The sequence below is a fragment of the Ambystoma mexicanum genome, chromosome 1q, assembly GCF_040938575.1.
Source record: "Ambystoma mexicanum isolate Mex_15411 chromosome 1q, UKY_AmexF1_1, whole genome shotgun sequence".
In the NCBI taxonomy this organism is placed as follows: Eukaryota; Metazoa; Chordata; class Amphibia; order Caudata; family Ambystomatidae; genus Ambystoma; species Ambystoma mexicanum.
In genome coordinates, this window is record NC_090922.1 from 142081065 (window position 1) to 142100610 (window position 19546).

Sequence of the window (19546 nt, forward strand, 5' to 3'; positions counted from 1 at the left end):
TGGGAGGCAGAATCACTCAGTATCTGGACGAATGGCGGGGCATTACGTCAGATGCCTGGGTACTAGAGATAGTGAAGTGGAAAAAAATGGTGTTCCTATTGATAATAGGAACTCCCGTCCCCTGCACACCTCTAAATATTGGATTGCAGTATCCAAACAACATATAATTTTATGTCAATCTTTTACTGATATTTAACTACTCAGTCTACTGGCTTTGCGAAAATATTAAGTATGAACATTTAGTGAACCAGCTTATTTCAATGTATACAAACATTTTTAAGGAAATGTTTGTACCAAAATAATAGTATTTTAATACCATGTGTTAACAAATGTTTGAGTTCAATTCACTCAAAGAAATATATAACATTCAAGAAAATAGAAAAACATTCTTGATTCAGAGCTCTACGCGTTTCGAGAGTGTGCCTCTCTTCTTCAGGAGCAATAACTTTTCCTTTTTAAACTCAATACTTCTTTGTCATTATCATAATTCAAAGTCAACAGTTAAAGCAACAATATATTCATTTGGTTTCTTTTTTCTCTGTGTCTTTACGACTTCAAACACCCCTTCTTGTTGTGGAATGATGGCAAACGTCATCTAATGGTGTAGTTTAAAGAGGAGCTGTAAATAACAGTAATGTGTGTGTTAGCTATTAGTTGCACTCAAATGTTCGATATATTATCAGCCCGGAAAGAAGCACTGTTCGTACCTGTATTTCCTGGTCATGTCTTTTGTATTTCGAAATTCAAAGGTGAACCATTAATTGTTGGCATCCGTGGCATCTGCCCAGTTTTCATTCTGTTTGTGTTGAAATAATGTGTCAAAATCTAATCACACATTTTACTAGAAATATAGCGTAATTCCTTAGCAAAAGGTGAATGTGTTACCTGTGTGTCCTGTTAGTGCTACTGCAACAGTGAGCACCTCGTGGTTCTGTCCTCAACGTTACAGGAAAAAACTACGTGAAAAAACGTTCTGTCAGTATGTCTAATTTTCAGTTCACTCACGGTCATTATGTAGATTCCCCCATGCCTTTCTTACCTTGCTGGTAATATTCATTCACTCCATAACCTGAAACCTGCAGTCTCTGCACACAAATCTGTGTAAACCGTGCGTTACTTAGATCCACTACTACTGATTGATGTCATGTGACATTCAGTCATGTGTCTGTCAAGGTCAGGTGATTTAGACTTCTGGGAATCGTAGTGTTGGCGAGCTCATATGCGAGATCACGCCGACTGTATAAATTCATTATTATACAACAAAGGTCATATTGGTTGTGTGCTTTTATCTGTGTGTCGTCATAACGACTTACAAGTGAAGCAGCACGCTTCAATTATTCTTTGTGCTGATTATAGCCCTGTTGATTTCTGGGAATTGTCATACCCATCTAGTTTATAAAAATGCATAACAGATGTCCTATTTATCTCTCTTGGAGTCTTCTTGGTGCTGTTATTTACTCAGGTCACGAGTGAAACTAAACCGCTATTTTTAGCCAGACTGACTTCTGGGAGTTGTGGTCCTTAATTTTCTGATCTATATGTGTAGCCTTTATTTAGCTCACAAATGAAGTAAACTGTTTCACTTAATTCACGGTCTATTTAGGCCAGAGGGATTTATGCAAATTAAGCCCATCTTATTCATTTGGTGATGCTTAAATGTGTCGCCATGGGATCACTAAGAGTTACATTTTGGAAAGTGAATCATATTAATCTGAGTGGGTAAGGACAAAGGAATTGTTTATAGATTGTCTTGCCATCATTCCACAAAAGTAAGTAGGAAACAGATAATTATCCACAATTAGTCACATTGATACGTGTACAGTGCAGATCCTATTGAGGGTGTTTTTCATATAAATGTGGTCATACACATATGGCAACTATAAAACAGAAAGAGTTTAAACACAATTTGAGAATAACTGTGAATTTTCCATACTCGTGTTTCTTTGTGTAGAAAATAATCACATCACTACTGTTTAGTACTTTTTACAAGAAAACACTCAGAGTACTCCTCATTCATCCCTCTAGGCTCTAGGGAGTCCAATTTGTGCACCCAAAACATCTCTCTACGAGATAAAAATTTGTTGTAAGTTGCCTCCTCTAGCTGGTCGTGTTATCGTTTCCAGAACTACAAATTTTAATTGTGAAACTGTGTGTTTGTTCCCTGAAATGTCTGGTAACTGGTGACTTTAAATTTCCTGTTCTTATGTGGACTTGTGTTCCGAAATACGGTCCTTTACACGTCTCAATGTTTGGCCAACATAATACTTGCCACATGGGCATATCAGTCCATAAATTACACATTTGTTGTCGCAGGTAGCAAAATGTTGTAGATTGATCTTCTGACCTGTGTATGGGTGTCTAATTACTGGCCCTTTTTGGACAGTGTTACATTGGCTGCAATTTAGACAAGGAAATGTTCCTTTCTTTGTCTTGAGCAAAAGTCGTTGTTGTATTATATTCACCCTCTCTGCTTTGACCAGTGAGTCTCGTAGGTTTCTCCCTCTGGTGTAGGCCATTAATGGCGGTTGTGGGAACAAACTGCTAAGTTGGGGATCCAACCTGGTGATCTTCCAATTCTTATGTAGTATCCTTTTGATTTGTGTACTTTTGGTGGAATACTGTGACAAGTAAATCAATGGAGGATTGTCCTTCTCTTCTTTGGTCTTTTGAGTGAGCAAATCCGATCTCTTTTTGAGTTGACATTTTTCTTTCACTTCTGTGAGTAAATTTTGAGGAAATCCTCTCTCCTCAAATCGTGACATCAGGTCTTTTTCTGCTTTCAAGTAGTTATCCTCTTTTGAGACAATCCGTTTAATTCTTTGTAATTGGCTCAAGGGCAAGTTATTTTTCAAATGTTGAGGATGGTGACTCGTGAAGAATAAGCTATTAACATCTGTAGGCTTCCTGTAGACCATTGTTACTAGAGATAGTGACCCATGGTTACTGTCTTCCTTTTCATCAAAGACCTCAAGATCATCCACCGGGAGCCAACTCTGTAAAAATTCCAGACCTGCTCCTTGTGCAGGAGATTTTAACCCTGCTAGAGAAAGGTGCAATAGAACATGTACCTGTAGTGGAGAGGAACAAGGGTTGGTACTCCCCTATTTTCTCATCTCCAAAAAGGACAGATAATTGAGACCCATCTTGGACTTGAGAAGCTTGAACAAGTTCCTCAGGAAGGACATGTTCAAGATGGTGACCCTTTCTCAGATCCTTCAGGCTCTTCAGCTTCATGACTGGCTGGTTTTCATTGGACCTTCAGGATGCTTACTTTCATGTGCCAATCCATCTCAAGCACAGAAAGTACCTGAGGTTCGTAATTGGTGGTTCTCATTATCCGTTTCGGTTTCTACCATTTGGGCTGACCTCCGCCCGAGGGTTTTCACCAAACTGATGGCGGTGGTGGCAGTGAGTATCAGAAGAAGGGGGATTCACGTCTACCCTTATCTGGACGATTGGCTAATCAGGGCGAGTTCATCTGAACGAGCCCAGGAACATCTGGCTTTGACCTTCCACTTCTTACACAGTCTGGGCTTCTCCCTAAAATTACAAGAAGTCACAAATGATTCCAAGCCAAAAACTCCAATTCATCGGAGCGATCGTGGACACTTCCTCAGGGAAAGCCTCGGCTCCCGAGGAGAGCGTTCACCACATTTTGCAGATGGTAATGAAGTTTCAAAATGCCCTACATCTACCGGCTTTCGACTTTCTAAGGTCGCTAGGCCTCATGGCATCCTGCATTTATCTGGTGCCAGAGGCCAGATATAGGATGAGATCCCTTCAGTGGGACCTCAGGACTCAATGGTTCCAGTTTTCAGGGGAGATGTCAGACCTTCTACGAGTCCCGACCAAGGTGGCTCAAGATCTCCTATGGTGGGCTTGCAAGGAGAATATCCTCAAGGTGGAACCTTTTTGGCAACCATGGCCGGAGATAACGGTAGTGACGGACGCCTCACTCACGGGTTTGGGAGCCCACACCAACAATCTGACAATCAGCGGACGCTGGTCTCCATCAGAGTCCAAACTACACATCATCCTTTTGGAGCTGAGAGCAATCAGACTAGCGCTGAAGGCTTTTCTGCCCTCTGTACAGGGAAAGAATGTCCTGATAATGACGGACAACACAGTGGCCATGTACTACCTCAACAAAAGAGGAGGCATAGGATCACTTCCACTGTGCAGAGAGGCAATGCAGCTCTGGTTCTGTGCAATGCAAGAAGGTATCTCTCTATCGGAAGTTCACCTCGCCGGAGAGCTAAACAAGGCGGCAGATGCTCTGAGCAGGCAGAGCACAGTATCCCACGAATGGGAACTAGCTCAGGAAGTCCTTCAAGAGATCTTTGCCCTTTGGGAAACCCCTCAAGTGGATCTGTTCGCGACTGGGGCCAACCGGAAGTGTGAACTGTATTGCTCAAGGGAATTTCCCCCCAATACGAGCTCTAGGGGACGCGTTTGTTACGGATTGGGTATTTTCACTCCTTGACGCGTTTCCTCCAGTCCCTGTGATTCCTCGGGTAATCGGGAGGTTGAGAAAGTTCAGGAAAACCATGATCCTAATTGCCCCGGATTGGGTCAGGAGGACGTGGTACCCGGACCTTATGGACATGTCCATCTGCCCTCCAATTTGTCTTCCACAAAGAGAGGATCTTCTCTCGCAAGAGAAAGGTTGGGTTCTCCATCCAGAGGTCAAGACACTCAGCCTTCACGCATGGTTTCTGAGAGGCTAAGATATTAGGATTGGGACCTCCCGGATGACGTAATGGAGATCTTGCTTTCGGCCAGAAGGCCAGCAACAAAATCCCTGTATCCCTGTATCGGTGTAATTGGACCAAGTTCAGTAACTGGTGCAGGGATAAGAATGTGGATCCATTTCTTTGTAATACTCCAACAGTACTTTCATTTCTCTTACACTTAGCCAATTTGGGCCTCCTTGTTGGAGCTATAAAAGGCAGCGCTATTTATCTTTAAGCGCTCCTCGGAAGAGGTGTCCTATTTTAAAATGCCTTTTGTCATTCAATTCTTGAAAGGGCTGACAAATCTATATACCCTCCGACACCTTTTCAGGTGCCCATCTGGGATTTAAATCTAGTCTTAAAATTTCTCGTGTGCTCCTTTCGAACCTTTACATTCTTGTCTATTAAGACTGCTCACTCTTCAGACAATTCGGTTAGTGGCTATAACATCAGCCCGCAGGGTAATTGAGTTGCAGGCAATGTCTTGTTATCCGCCTCACACCATTTTCCATAGGGACAAGGTTATTCTAAAAGTCGAACCATCTTTCTTGCCTAAAATAGTGTCTGATTTTCATCTGTCACAAAAAAGTCTTACCTTTCTTTTATCCTCCGCCTCACGCTAGTAAGGAAGAGGAAAGGTTGTATAGACTGGACCCAAAAAGGGCTGTGTTTCTACATTTCCAGATTGGCAAATCTCCCACAATGTGGCCAACTATTTGTTGGATATACTGGGCACAAATTGGGCCTTGCTGTATCTAAACAAACTCTATCCAGATGGATAATTCTTGAAATCTCTGAATGCTATAAACTAGCTGGGAAAGAGGCTCCAGATGGTTTAAGGGCTCATTCAACCAGAGGCATGGCAACTTCCATAGCTTTCAGAGGGGTGTCCCGGTGCAGGATATTTGTGTTGCCACCACCTGGTCGTCAATGCACACCTTTTGTAAAGCATTACTGCTTGGACTCTACCTCATATCAAGGAGGACTATTTGCAAAAGCTGTCCATCATTCAGTCCATAATAAACATTTCTAGTACTCCCACTTCCAAAATGACCACTGCTATGGGAATTTATCATGAGATGAGGAATACGTGGGAGGACACAATCCATTTCGAAGAACAAGTTACTTACCAACTGTAACGTTCTTTCGATTGGATGTTCCTCCCACGTATTCCTCATCGACCCTCCCATCCTACCCCTCCGTACAGTTTACGCCAGTTGCACTCTAACTTCCTTAAGAGCTGAGGACTTAAGACCTGATCAACCATGAACACCGTAAAAACAGAACTGAGGTAACGGCCGCTGCTCGAGCCCTTTATACAGCGGATGATGTCGACGCCCGACGGCGGCCCTCGAGGGGCTTCGACTCCACGGTCTCGAACACAGCACACCCTGGTGAACATTTTTTCTGAAGCGGCTGAATCTGGGATACGAATATCATAAGATGAGGAATACGTGGGAGGAACATCCCATCGAAAGAACGTTACCAGATAAGTTAAGTAACTTGTTCTTCTCCAGTGTTGCTATCTTTCATGGATTCACATGCACCCCCAGCCTCCCCCTTCAGGCGAACATCCTCTTGTGTTGCCCTCTTGGTTTGGAGAGGTAAAATTCTGAAGGTAAGCCGCAGGGACAGGACTATATATACTGGACGTCCCATTGGTGCTGCCTAAAGCACCCATAAAGACGTTGATAGGACACTCAAGGTGTCAACGTTTTTCCGTAGGAAAACCACTATATTAAAGTTACCGAGGTTTCCCAGCCTGACGGGAAATATACACAGCATGTGAATCCATGAAAGATACCGACGCTGGTGAAATGGAGTTAGTTAAGAAACGACTCCCTTTTACAATCCTCCACTGATGAGGAACTAAAGGCCGTCAACGTACTCGCTTTTGTCAAGTCTTTGTCTGGTTCATCAATACCTGCCCTGTCTACAATGCCTTAAACTCAAATCACTCTGCAGTCGGAATCCTGAACAAGATCCTCTGGTTTCAGAGGGTTTCAGGAACGAAGATCACGCCAGGCAGATCGTTACAACAGTGGGTCTCGGTACAACCGGCAGAGACAAGGCAAATGGTTTTTCTCCTAGTCCTCAGCCTCCTCTTCGGCTACAGGTGCCTCCGATAAATATACAAAATTATGTTTTTCATCTTTTAGATGAGTCTCCAGTGGGCGGACGGATTTTGTCTCCTCTGGAGGAATGGAGGACTATAACAGACAAGTGGGTTGTGTCTGTGGCCTGAGCAGGCTTTCGGCTACCCCTTCCAGATACTCCACCTTCTCATTCCCCCCCCTTTACAACAGACAGGCTCTCCTTCTCTAAGGGCCGAGGTGCAGAAGCTCTTTGACCTCAGGTCGGTTGAGCATGTCACTCCGTCGGAACGAGGGGAGTGATTTTATTCTGTCTGTTCACATTGCCCTAACCCAACTAGACTGGGCCTGTGCACTATCCTAGGCCTGTCCAACTTCAACCTTTCCCTTCCCCAAGAGAAATTAAATATAATTTCACCCAACCAGATCAGATCCGCTCTTCTGAAGGGCGATTGGATCAGCGTGGTAGATCTTCAGGATGCTTACATGCATATCCTAATATGGCCCTAACACTGCAAATGCCTTTGCTTTGCTTTAGGGACGGAACATTTCAAATATTGAGTCCTCCCCTTTGGTCTCAGTTCAGCACCACTGGTCTTTACGAAAATGATGGCGGTCATTGCAGCGTTTCTCAGGCTCCAAGGAATCCAGATTTGGGCGACTGGCTCCTTTGGAGTTACTGTCTGCACACTGCAGCAAACCATCTTCCGTTCCTTCGCCAACTACTGTTCCGACTTGGGCTGTCAGTAAACTGGCAAAAGTTATGAGACGGTTTCTCAAGGCCAGATTTTCTCAGGTTTTCGCTGGGCTACCAACAAAGCCAAGATCTTTCTAACGGGACAGTATTACATACTTTTTAGTAATTTGCTGTTTCTCAGCTCGTCCCACAGGTCAGCCTGTTGGTTTCAACGGCTTCTGGGCATCATGGCCTTGTATTCCGGCTCTTCCTCTGGCGAGGCTAAAGATGAGACACACACAACTAACGCTATGGAGCAATTGGTCTCAAGCTTGAGACACAGACTCCCAAATGATGGCAATCACGTCATCTATGCTGGCAGATATCCAATGGTGGTCAACTCCCGCCAACCTCCAGTGGGGGAGCCTCCTTTCTGGAGCCTTCACAGCAAGTCACAATAACTGACTACTACCTTCTGGGCTGGGGGCTACGTTCATCTGGAGGTTTTCGACCTATGGACACCGCAGGACAGGCTGTCTCATATCAATTACTTAGGGTTCTTGACAGTGCTTCTGGCATTGAAAGCATTTCGGCCTTCCATTGTCAACAAGATAACGAGATTACGCACAGACAATTTGGTGCTATGTTCTATGTGAACAAACTGAGGCACCAGGGCTCCCCCTCTTGTGAATAGCCATCCACATTTTGGAATGGTCAGTGCAGAACAATGTTTGGCTATGGGCAGGGTACATTCCGGGGAGAAACAATATTGCAGCAGATTCCCTCAGCCATCAGTCTGTGGCGAACCACGAGTGGAAGATCAATGAGAATGTTCTTTTCCACCTTTTCTCGCAGTTGGGTCTTCCAACGGTGGACCTGTTTGTGACTTCAGCCAACAAAAAGTTTCCGTGCTACGCCTCAAGGGGGGCGGACTTGGTGCATCTTCCTTGGGGAATGTTGCTCTGGAAACTCAGGAGTGCCAACAATTGCACTCTGCTGCTCATAGCTCATTGGTAGCCAGCCAGGTTCTGGTTCTCAGAACTTCAGCACCTGTCAATCGGCAACCAGATCAGGTTGCCACAAATCCTCAATCATCTGCACCGGAACAATCAACATGTGTGACATCTATCCCCATAATCCTTCAGTTTAGCAGCATTGTTCCTGAGTTCAATTCCTTAATGCAGTTTAGTCTCTCGGATGACAATATGCATATAATTCAGGTGACGTGCAAACCTTCAAGAGCTCAATACAAAAACAAATGATTTTAATTCTGTCACTCGTGCCTTGCCAAGCAGCTTGACCATTGCCTAGCTTCTATTGACTGTCCTGTCATTCATATCACATCTATTTGCCACATGCATCCACATTTTGACATGCAAAACATGTTTTTCTGCCATTGGGGCTTAATTTTGCATGGATAATTGCTCTTTCACTCTAGAAAATTTCATCAGAGACATTTCACTGGGCTTCTTAATCATCTTCCTCCGGTCAAGCTACCTCATCCTAAATGGGATCTCAATGTGATCCTTGGCGCTCTGTCACAAACCCTTTGAGGCAGTGGCTGCTGTAGAACTCAAGTTGGAAAATGGCCTCCTTCACAGCGGTTAAGAATAAGTGAGCTGCAAGGCCTCTCTATTGAGCATCCTTTCTTGTTTTTTCAGAAGGACAAGGTGGTGCTCTGCTTCCTTCCTTCCTCAACTTCAACTGTGTTACCTTTGGGAATCCGAAAGGAACCCCTGCCTCCAAGGCTTCCATCTTGCATTGGATTGCTTTGTGTATCTCGGATGCTTATATGGTACATGACCTGCAAGCTCCAAAAGGCATTAAGGCACATCTGATGCGATGGCAAGCAGTGGCTGTTGCTTTTCAGAAATCTGTGCTATGGAAGACCATTGCCAAAGCAGCTACATGGACCTCGCCTTCGGCTTTCTTTAAGCACTATTGCCTTGATCTCAGTTCCCAGGCTGATGCCCATTTCGACTAGGCAGTGCTCAAAAACCTTTTCCTGTCAACGATTTCAATCCACCCGTTTCATAGTTCAGTGCTTGGGAATCTCAAAAGTATGGAGGGGACGGGACGTAGGAGCATAAAAACGTTACTCACCATAGTGACTACCTTACTCCTAACCCATGTCCCCCTTTCCTCTAACCGCCCGCCCGCCCCTCTGAAATGGTTCCTCTATGTGCTAAATTGTCCTTTGGCTTTGCCGATAGAACAGGACTGAAGGGTGATGCGCTGGGCTGGGCTCAGGAAGGCGGGGCTACAGCCACATGTGGTGGCCCCGTGTAAAAATAAAAGGACACTATTTTTGGATGCTTCAAAAAGTGCTCCCGTCCCACAGGACGGAATGTCCCAAAAGTATGGAGGAAAGGAGACTCTATGGACTTTGGAGTAAGGTTGGCACTACGGTGAGTAACTTTGTTATTCAGTGGTGCTGTTTGTCATTGCTCCAAAAAATTGTATTTCCCCCCCCCCCTCAGAACCCTTTACAACTGTCTAGGAAATGAATGAAGACCAGTTTGGGTGGAGGGACACCCTGTAAAAGTTTGTAGAATATTGTATGGGTAAAATGCATTAACATGATGTAAGTACAGATTGGTTGATTCAAGATCCAACACGTGTATATGTGAGAATTCTGCAGAATGATTGGATAGCTACTCAGAATTCCATTGGGGAACATCGTTTGCATTTGAGTGTGGTCTTGGCACACAAAGTATGGGGTGGCCGAGTTGTATGCTCAGAAATTTCCTGATCACGAGGGCCATAATGTCTTCATGACATTTCGCATGAATATTATAAATACAACCGAATTTCCATGTATTCGCAGGGGTTTAACTAAAAGCACAGACCTCACTGCATGCTGCATCCAGTTCTTTGGAAAATGTGTTCATAACATCACTTTGGTAGATGGAGAGAATCTTCTGGTTCAAATGTTGGGAGGCTGGTCGATTTCTTTATATAGCTGTAGTCCAATTCTGACAAATTTGTGGCCTGACGCAGGTCTCTGGTCTTTGATCTATTGCTGTTCAGTGATTTGCTTACATAATTTTACTCATCTTTTTATATACTGAGGAATCATTTTTTTTTTTTAAACACATATTGCTGTTCAGTGACTCGTTTCCATATATAATAACTCTAGCTTTGTTTTAGACATGGAAGTTTAGTTGATTTTAGTGAAATAAAATGTTTGTAAAAGATTTTTTAAACTTCTTTGTAATAGTACTGTGTGAGTAATGTTACTTATCTTAATGGTTATCATGTATGTGCTAAAATGTCTTAATATTGTAAATGCTTGATATTGTAAGGGTTTTAATTTAAACCATAGGCAGTAAATAAAAATGCATGAATAAAATAGTTTCCCTAGGTTTAGTACAAATCATATACACATCATATACACAAGAACTGTCCTACTAGTTTCCAACTAGTCCTATTTAGTGCATACCCTAGAAAGGAGTCCCTTTATGGTCTCGTACTCTTGGGAAATCACTCTTGTAGCCATGTATTATTGCGTGTGATCCAGTGATGAGACTTTAATGTAATATTGGGTTAAAGGTTGAAAGTAGATTTTTATGTTTAACATTTCCTAGTATTGTTAAATCAACAAAAATGTATCATGGATGCTACACTCAAGCTCCAGCTTATTTTGTTAATTTGTGGAGAATCCCTGCAGTAAATGAAATAATTACTATTGTGGTAATTTCTGTACATTGAGTTAATGAAACTTACATTCTTCTTTTAATTCAACAGAATTGCTGGAGGATATCAAATTAGTCCACAAACCTGTTTCTTTACAACCGCGGGGGCTGATCAACAAAGGAAACTGGTGCTATATCAATGCTGTATCCTTCCCTGTGGACCCATTGAAATGTGCCCTGAAATATTGTATTCATTGATCTTTATAGTATTTGAGGCATAACAAAAAGTTCACAATGTTGTCATGTGGTTTTCATAAAGTGAGCAGTTTCTAAAATAGCAATGTATAATGCATTGCTGATAATCTCTGTACTTCAAAATATTGTCTAATGCAATATGTGCTTGCTGTACTATTTTCACAAAGCGATAACACAACTCACCAAATTGTTCAAATATTTCCGCAAACATTACTTACTTTTATCAAGTCTTTAAAAGATCACAATATCCCAATAGTTTTTTTTCTGTACACATTTGTTTTGTAGTTTCTTGCATCCAATATTTTCTGTAAGATGAAAGCCATTTGTAACACTCCGATTGCAACCTTCCCTCTTGACCCTACATTCAACTTGCGTTTAAGTGATTTACTCTTTGGAATTTGTGCATGTTGCCTTGTCCATACCAACTCTACAGTTGTCTTGGTGCTTAACCAATTAATTACAGCCTTGAAACTTACTACAGACATATTTTTCCAGCAACAGTAAAAGCCTGATGATCTGGCACTGACGGAAAGCGTTACTCCTATGTGAGAAAGTCAGAAAACGGAGCAAAAAGTCAGGATAATAAAGCTTGCTAGCCTCATTTTCCTTACCTCTGTAAACTGGCCACCAATCCTGCAGCATTCATGGTCAGGCTATAGACATCTGGGATACAACCTTATATCCCACATATCGTATGAACATGCTTAAGCTTTCGACATCAGAGCTCGCCCCCTAAATCTCATGTCCTGCACTGTACACAATATATATACCGTGCCCAGTTTCACGTATAGCTATCCATTAGAAACACACTAACCACCTTATATTTCAACCATTCTCTTGCCATATGTTGACTAGGCACCCCAACGAACAGCTACAGAAAACCCTCTCACTAGATCTAAACAATTCAGAACTCTACATCTCCTGAAACAACTTGCAAACCTTACCAACCAAGCGTCCTGACAAATTCAACACTTGAGGCCTCCCACCTGGAAGCAAATGCCTACAGTGTACAAAATAAATACCCACCTACAAAACGCACTGCGCAGTTGCCAGCTACTCACGTTTCTAAAAGACGAGTTGAGCACAACTCCTCAACTTTCCTATACCCCCCCCCCATAGCCTCCCCTCACTTACTTTCCCTTTCTGATCCAAGAGACCACCTAGACACCATACAAACTGCAATGGTGTGCGTTCTAAATATCTATAGACAAAACATCCCATGTGTCTGAGACAATCAATGCTCTGTCAGTGTTGCATCAGTTCATTCAATAAATAGTTTGTCCAATGCCACATGTCTAGTGTCTACAATACTAGCGGGGAGAAAAACAATATTCCGCTATTTTTCAATTATTGCAGCACCCTGACTATCTTGCAAAAAAACTCAAATATTCCAATGTACAAGATATCATAAACCTACCAAACATACATGGTTTATTCTACACAATACATTCATACTCATTCATAAAGTGCAAATATGCTATATACATAGAAAGTTGTACACATCTTGTATGAAGAAGTTACTATTTTATTAAGACTGAGCGCAGTTAACTCAAAAGTGCAGCCATCGGGTGGCTCATAAGTGCAGTAAGAAGGTATTGTAGGATTGTAGATACAGACCCTTAAGTGTTGGGGAGCCCAGAGGCATTGCAAGGGCAACTGGACATGCAGCAACCTGGGCCCGAGTTTAGAGGGTGACCAGGTGGCCAGTGCACAGAGCAGTCTGGTGCATCAGCAGGGGAGAGGAAAAGAGAAAGTGGATGCGAAAAGGAAGGTCTTAAGTTTCTTTCAGAACCGGAGGTAGTTCTGCTCAAGTTTGAGAGAGCCAGGGAGGCTGTTCCAGAGGGAGGCCCCAGCCGAGGAGATAGATCTGCCCCAATTCTCTGCTTGGAGAAGCGTCTGACCCTGAGTGTTGGAGGTGAATGTGCGGAGAGCTTGAGAAGGAAGTTGTTTTTGAAGAGACAGGTGGATGTAGAGTGGTCCCAGGCCCCAGAAAGCCTTGTGGACGATGCAGAGGGTCTTGAACTTGATCCTTGCAGCCACAGGGAGCCAGTGAAGAGATATTTAGAGCTGGAGGGATATGATCCATGGGCTTGAGGACAAGGACAAGTCTTGCAGTCCTGTTCTGGAAAAGTTGTAAAGGTCGAAGATTAGAGGCAGGAAGATTTAGAAGGAGGCTGTTGCAATAGTCCAGCCTAGATATGACCAGAACTCTGGAGACAGTGAGCTTCCGGGGGAAAGTGAGAAAGGGAAGAATACCTCTGAATAGGTGCAGCTCATAGTTTGACTTATTAAAGACGTCAGAGATTTGAGGAGAGAAGGAGAGGGTGGAGTCCAAGATGACACCAAGGTTCTTAGCCTCACAGGAAGGAGCAGGAAGAGGGCCCATGCCACAGTGGGCAGCCAGAGAGAGATTAAAGGAGGGAGCGGGTGTTCTAATGAGGATATCAGTCTTACTGGCATTAAGGCAGATGACATTGGCGGCTTACCATTCCTGAATTGTGGCCAGTCAGTCTGGTATGAGAGAAGAAGAATACTTGGCTGAGGGGAGCCTGAAAGAGAGCTTAGTGTCATACTCAGAAGATTGAAAATTGGAGCAGAAGGCAGCGATGATGTGGGCAAGAGTTGCCATGTAGTGATTGAAGAGCCAGGGAGAGAGGTTAGACCCCTGGGAAACGCCACAAGAAGAGAGCGAAAGATGAGAGGAAAGGTCAGTATGTGAGAAAGGAGGTCAACCAGGCCAGGGCCTGATCACTAATACCAAGGTTGTCCCGGAGATGATTGAGCAGAATGGCATGGTTGACCATGTCAAAGGCACAGGACAGAAGGGAGATTGGAATCCAGGGGTAGAATCACGAAAACTGGGTTGGAGGCCAATCCTGGATCTGCGTTGCCTCAACAAGTACCAAAGTCCCAAACGTTCCGGAAGGTCACGTTGCAACACGTGCTCAGCCACCTGGAGCAAGGGGATTTTCTGACGTCATTGGATCTGGAGGACACCTTCCACATCCCCATTCACAAGAAACACTGCAAATCCCTACTATTTGTGGTTCATGGTCGGCACTACTAGTTCAAGGCTCTGCCCTTGGGCCTAAAATCTGCTCTGAGGGGCTTTGCAAAGTGCTTGTGAAACGCTTACCTGAAATAACTCTGCGGGAGCGCCCTGGAAGTCTGAGGTGGTATTTTCCTTCCTAGACCATCAGGTTAATTCTGTAAGAAAACATGGAAGGCTTAGCTATCTAGCTAACTGTTGAATCTCAGCACAAAACCCTTAACCATAGGACTCCTTTTATCTTTCAGAAAAAAACACCAAGGCTCACCTTAACTTTTAGTTTGTGGAACTATCCATCCTGAACTCAAGCAGGGGCGCTTGTTCTGAAGTAAATGCGAATCAATTCTGGGAAGTGGACTTCAGGAAAGGTTAATTTTGACTGGACAAAAAGGAGAATGTAAGATGTAAAGGATGAAAGAGAAACAACCAGTGAATGGACTTCCTACCTGAGCATTGACAAGGTTGGCGCTAAATGTGGCAACATGTGCTTACAATGCGCACCATCTGTAGGCAACAATAAGGAAGGACAATTAACCAATCTCGTCATCAAGCCAAAACCTACCCAAGGTTAACTGTGCAGGAAGCTTATCAATGGCCAAAATAAACGCTAGTGAACAGCACTCAATTCCCTTCAACAAATAAATGTCACTAAAAACGCTGATGCCCTGATGTGCGTGTTAATTAGCCCTTGGAACACTAAGGACAATAACTATGAATGCTGCGCATGTGTCGACCTACATAAAGAGAAAAAATGTACTTGTGTGACACGGAAACAGGACTTTGTTCCTTTAAGAAGAAACACTTCGGAAGGTGACAGCTGCGGCTGACAGGAATTATCAGCTGCGAGTGACAGGAAACTAGAGGAAGGAATAACGGAAGATAACAACTAGGACCAGACAGAATTATACAGACAGGACAGGGACTGCGAACTGTGACCAAAAATACTGGATAGAGTTTGGATATTCTAAGGAACATCTGAGGAAACTCTGAAACCGCGGTAAGCGTTGCTCTGCTGAAGCAGTAACGACGTGAAGCGCGGACCTCCAGGGGGGCTGGGCTTAAAAGAGGAACGTAGTCTGAAGCCTACACCAGCAATGTTAGTTTTCAAGGGCACAATGCAGGTGGCAGAGAGTTACCATTACACATAAAGCCTATACCTTTTCTGAAGCAGTTAGCTAACCATACCATGCCAATGCCCAACCTTTCAAGACCTTCTTATGGGAATTAACACCTAGTGCCCTGCCTGTGATCATGAAAGCTTGGCCCCAGTGGCAGCTCATCTTTGCTTTCAGGGCATCCATGTATACCCTTACCTGGACGATTGGCTCGTGCCATCCCAGTCACACACGCTGGCGAGCAAGCACGCATCGAGGACCGTACATTTGCTCACCGAGCCAGCGTTCTCCATAAACTATCGAAAGTCCTACTTCATGCCATGTCAGAATGTGCTATTTCTGGGTGCCCGGCTCAACACAGTAACGTGTTTGGCATCCCCCTCGGAGGAGAGGGTCGTAGCCATACAAGGGTAAGTAAGGGTGTCAAGGACGCAGACCGCAACAGTGCAGGCCATTCAAGTCGCTGCAGGGCATGTCTTCTTGCATCAGCCTCATCCGCCTCTGCAGACTTCAGATGAGGCCTCTTCGGGAGTTCCTGGATGCGAGGTGGATGCAAGTATCGGGCAACTTTGCAGACAAGATCTCTCTCAACAAGGAGTTCCGTTGGGCGTTAGTGGTGGGGTGTACGGCCGCATTTCGTCCAAGGGACTCCGGTTCAAGTACTGCCTTACCAAGAGACAGTCACCACAGATGCCTCTCTAGAGGGCTGGTAGCCCACACCGGACAGTTGCACGCCAGAAGGCTCTCCACATCAACGCCCTGGAACTGCGGGACGTAGTCTGGGCCCACAAGTCTTTTCTGCCGTTGTTGAAGGGCCTGCTGGTGAGGCTCTTCAGTCACCACCACCATGTTCTGCATCCGGAAGCAAGGAGGGACCCGTTTGCCAGTACTCTCCAAGGTGGCCTAGGACCTGTGGTGCGGGCCATTCGTCAGGACATGTTACTTGTCCATTTCCACCTGGTGGCGCCAAGAACACCATCCCGGACTCGCTCAACACAGAGCTGCGTTCTTACCACGAGTGGGAACTTCCCCAGGACCAGGTGGACCTCCTGTTTGGCAATTGGGGCCAACCCCAGAACAATCTCTGTGGCGGCAGTGAATTCCAAGTGCCAGAGGTTCACCAGCAGGTTCCCTCAGCCGAGCTGCATGGGTGACACGTTCTCATTCCTGTTGGGACGTTTTTCTGTACTTTTTTCCTCCTGTTTCACTCCTCCTATGTGTGATCAACACACTCAGTGCCACTGCAGGATAATACTCGTCCCAGTTTGGCTGTGACATATCTGGTTCCTAGACCTGCTGCGTTTGTCAGTTGCCTCATCCATCCACCTGCCTCTGTTCCTGGACCTTCTCACCAGGGGGAAGGGCGGGGCATGGCTTCTGCAGCCCTAGTGTTTGGAGGTTATGCTTTACCCGTAGAATGTAAGGACAACCTGGCGAGGGCCAGAGCCTTGTCAATGTTGAAGTGCTACGGCCATAACTGGAAGCGCTTCTTCCATGTACGATTACGTTGTGTGCTCCATATAAATAATTCAAAGTTAATTCTCAGTGTGGTGCCGAATTTAGAATATTACTCCCCTGCGTGTGTCAGCCCTGCAACTTCTACCATAATTGCTTTTCCTTGGCCAAAACGGGATTTGCTCACACCTCGATAAAGGTGCATCTCGCCGCCATATCCAGGTACACCAGGTCTCCAGGTAGACCTTTGCTGTGGTCACACAGACTCTTCAAGGAGTTTCTCAAGGGACTCTTCAGGACTTTTCCACCTTTGAATGGTACTGCCACGGCTTGGGAGCTCAATTTGGTTCTAACTAAGCTCATGAGAGCTGCTTTTGAACCTATGCATCAAGCCCCTCGCAAGTTTCTCTCGTGGAGGGCGGCCATCCTCGTAGCTATTACCTTGGCCTGGCGGGTTGGTAGATCCAGGCCCTGTCTTGCAAGCAACATTACTTGTCTTTCCACGCTTCAAGGGTGGTACTGTGTACACACCCCTCCTTCCAAAGGTACCGTCAGAATTCCACCTCAACGAACCTTTGGTGTTACCTGTTTTGTTTCCCGAATCTGTCATCGCCAGCAGAAAAGTCCTTGCATTCGCTGGACATTGCTTGTGCTTTGAAGTTCTACGTGGCGCAATGTTCGGAAGACTTCTCAGTTCTTCAATTTTGGACCTGTAAATCAAGGAAAGGCCTAGTCGAGGCTTCCATCTCCAGGTGGCTCTCGGCTGCATCATGCACCTCCATAGACTGGCTAGCAGGCCACTGCCAGCCTGGCCGAGAGCCCACTCCACCAGAGCCATCGCAGCAACAGGATTTCCTTCTGGTGTGCCCCTGCTTGACATCTACAGGGCTGCTACGTGGAGGTCCACGCACGCACACGCACACACACGCACACACACAGGGATTCCAGGGAGGATTCCCGAGTCAGCCAAGCAGTGCTACACAACATGTTTGAGGTGAGTCTGTTCCATAAATGAGTTGAGCCTTGCCATCTCCCGTGGTTGTGTATATGTACTGCTGTGTAATTGTTATTCATTATCATGTGAATCCATGCCAGACCCATGCTGTAGAAGGTTGAAGTTACTTACCTGTAACTATTGTTCTCCAGCATGGCTCTGGCATGGATTCACATGCAAACCCTCCCTCCCCTTTGTTCTTGGTTCATACTGCCACTTTAGGTGCTAACCAAAATCTGAAGACAGCCACTAGGGGTGAAGCTTAGGGAGAGTACTGTCATTGGATGGGGCCAGTAAGACCCAGAGGACAGATTGGCTTAGAGAAGTAAAGTTTTAAAGTTGAAGTAAAAGTTTTTTTTCTTTTACCAAGGACTCCCGGCCTGACTGGGAATATTCATGAGCATCTGAATCCATACCCGACCCATGCTGGAGAACAATAGTAAGTTAAGTAACTTAAACTATCGCTCCTACCCCCATAGTCTCCGCGATCATGGCCATCATCCTTTTGCGCCTAGACTGTTCTAATTGCCTCTATCTAGGCACTCCTGCATCTCAACTCTGAAAATTCCAACGGATCCAAAACTCTGCAGCAAGGCTCCTCCTCACACTCTCCCCCAGAGAACACATCTCACCTGCACTCAGGGTACTTCACTGGCTGCCCATCAGCTGACTGACCCATGTTCCTCTCTCCTTAGCTCTTTAGAGAGGGTAGCAGACAAAGTGGGCCAGAGTCTTCCCCATTTTAGTAGAACAAAACCTAGCGAGGCCTGGTACACCTCCAGAACTGAGATCGCAAAAGCAGCTATGTCGCTGTCTTGAGAGGAAATGGCGGATGAAATATGATGCTGATATACGGAATACCTATAAGTAAGCCGTGCTCCATTAGATGATTTGGGTTGCTGAATCTAAACATTATGCCAACTGGATAACTTCTAGAGAATTATTCTTAGCTAAGGAGCTATCGGTTTGTAATTCAGCTAAACCGCCTGATGCCCAGCGGCGATGTAATGAAATTAGCTCCTTTTTTCCTTGAAAGAATTCAAGACGTTTGCAAAGTCATCAGAGACAGTCAAACTGATGAGGAGATGCTACAGCCCCGGGAGTGTACTCCCCTCTTCATTCTTGGTTAATACTTTTAATCTTGAGCCAATAAATTATGAGGCTACTTGGAACGCTCTTCAGGGTCTGAAATCGACCTCTCCCCTTGATGCGGTTCCCCTCCACATCCTGAAGGCTCTCCCTCAGATGGCCATTGGAATGCTTACTGATGCATTGGAGCACTCTTTTTTTCCGATGTTCTTAAACATGCAGTGGTCTTGCCCCCTCTGAAAAAAATAAATACGGTCCATCATGTGCCGCCAGCCAGTTATAGCCCTATTTCTCTTCTAGTAATGATGAAGTTGATTGAAGCTGTGATCACTCTGCAACTTTCCAAGTTCCTGGAAGAAAAACACTGTCTGCAGCCGTTTCAATCTGGGTTTTGATCCAAGATGGGTACAGTGTCTGTAATGATCTCATTGCTAGATGATCTTGCGCTGCGT

General features: G+C 44.9%; 1 protein-coding gene across 2 annotated transcripts in view; it reads left to right on the top strand.

The window, feature by feature from the left end:
- Nucleotides 1-19546, top strand: part of USP10 (ubiquitin specific peptidase 10) — a 943776-nt gene that overhangs the window by 446927 nt on the left and 477303 nt on the right. For both annotated transcript variants that reach the window (XM_069636257.1, XM_069636260.1), the window contains one exon: nt 11250-11341. In XM_069636257.1, coding sequence (XP_069492358.1) covers nt 11250-11341 — 92 coding nt within the window. The remainder of the gene's footprint in view (nt 1-11249; nt 11342-19546) is intronic.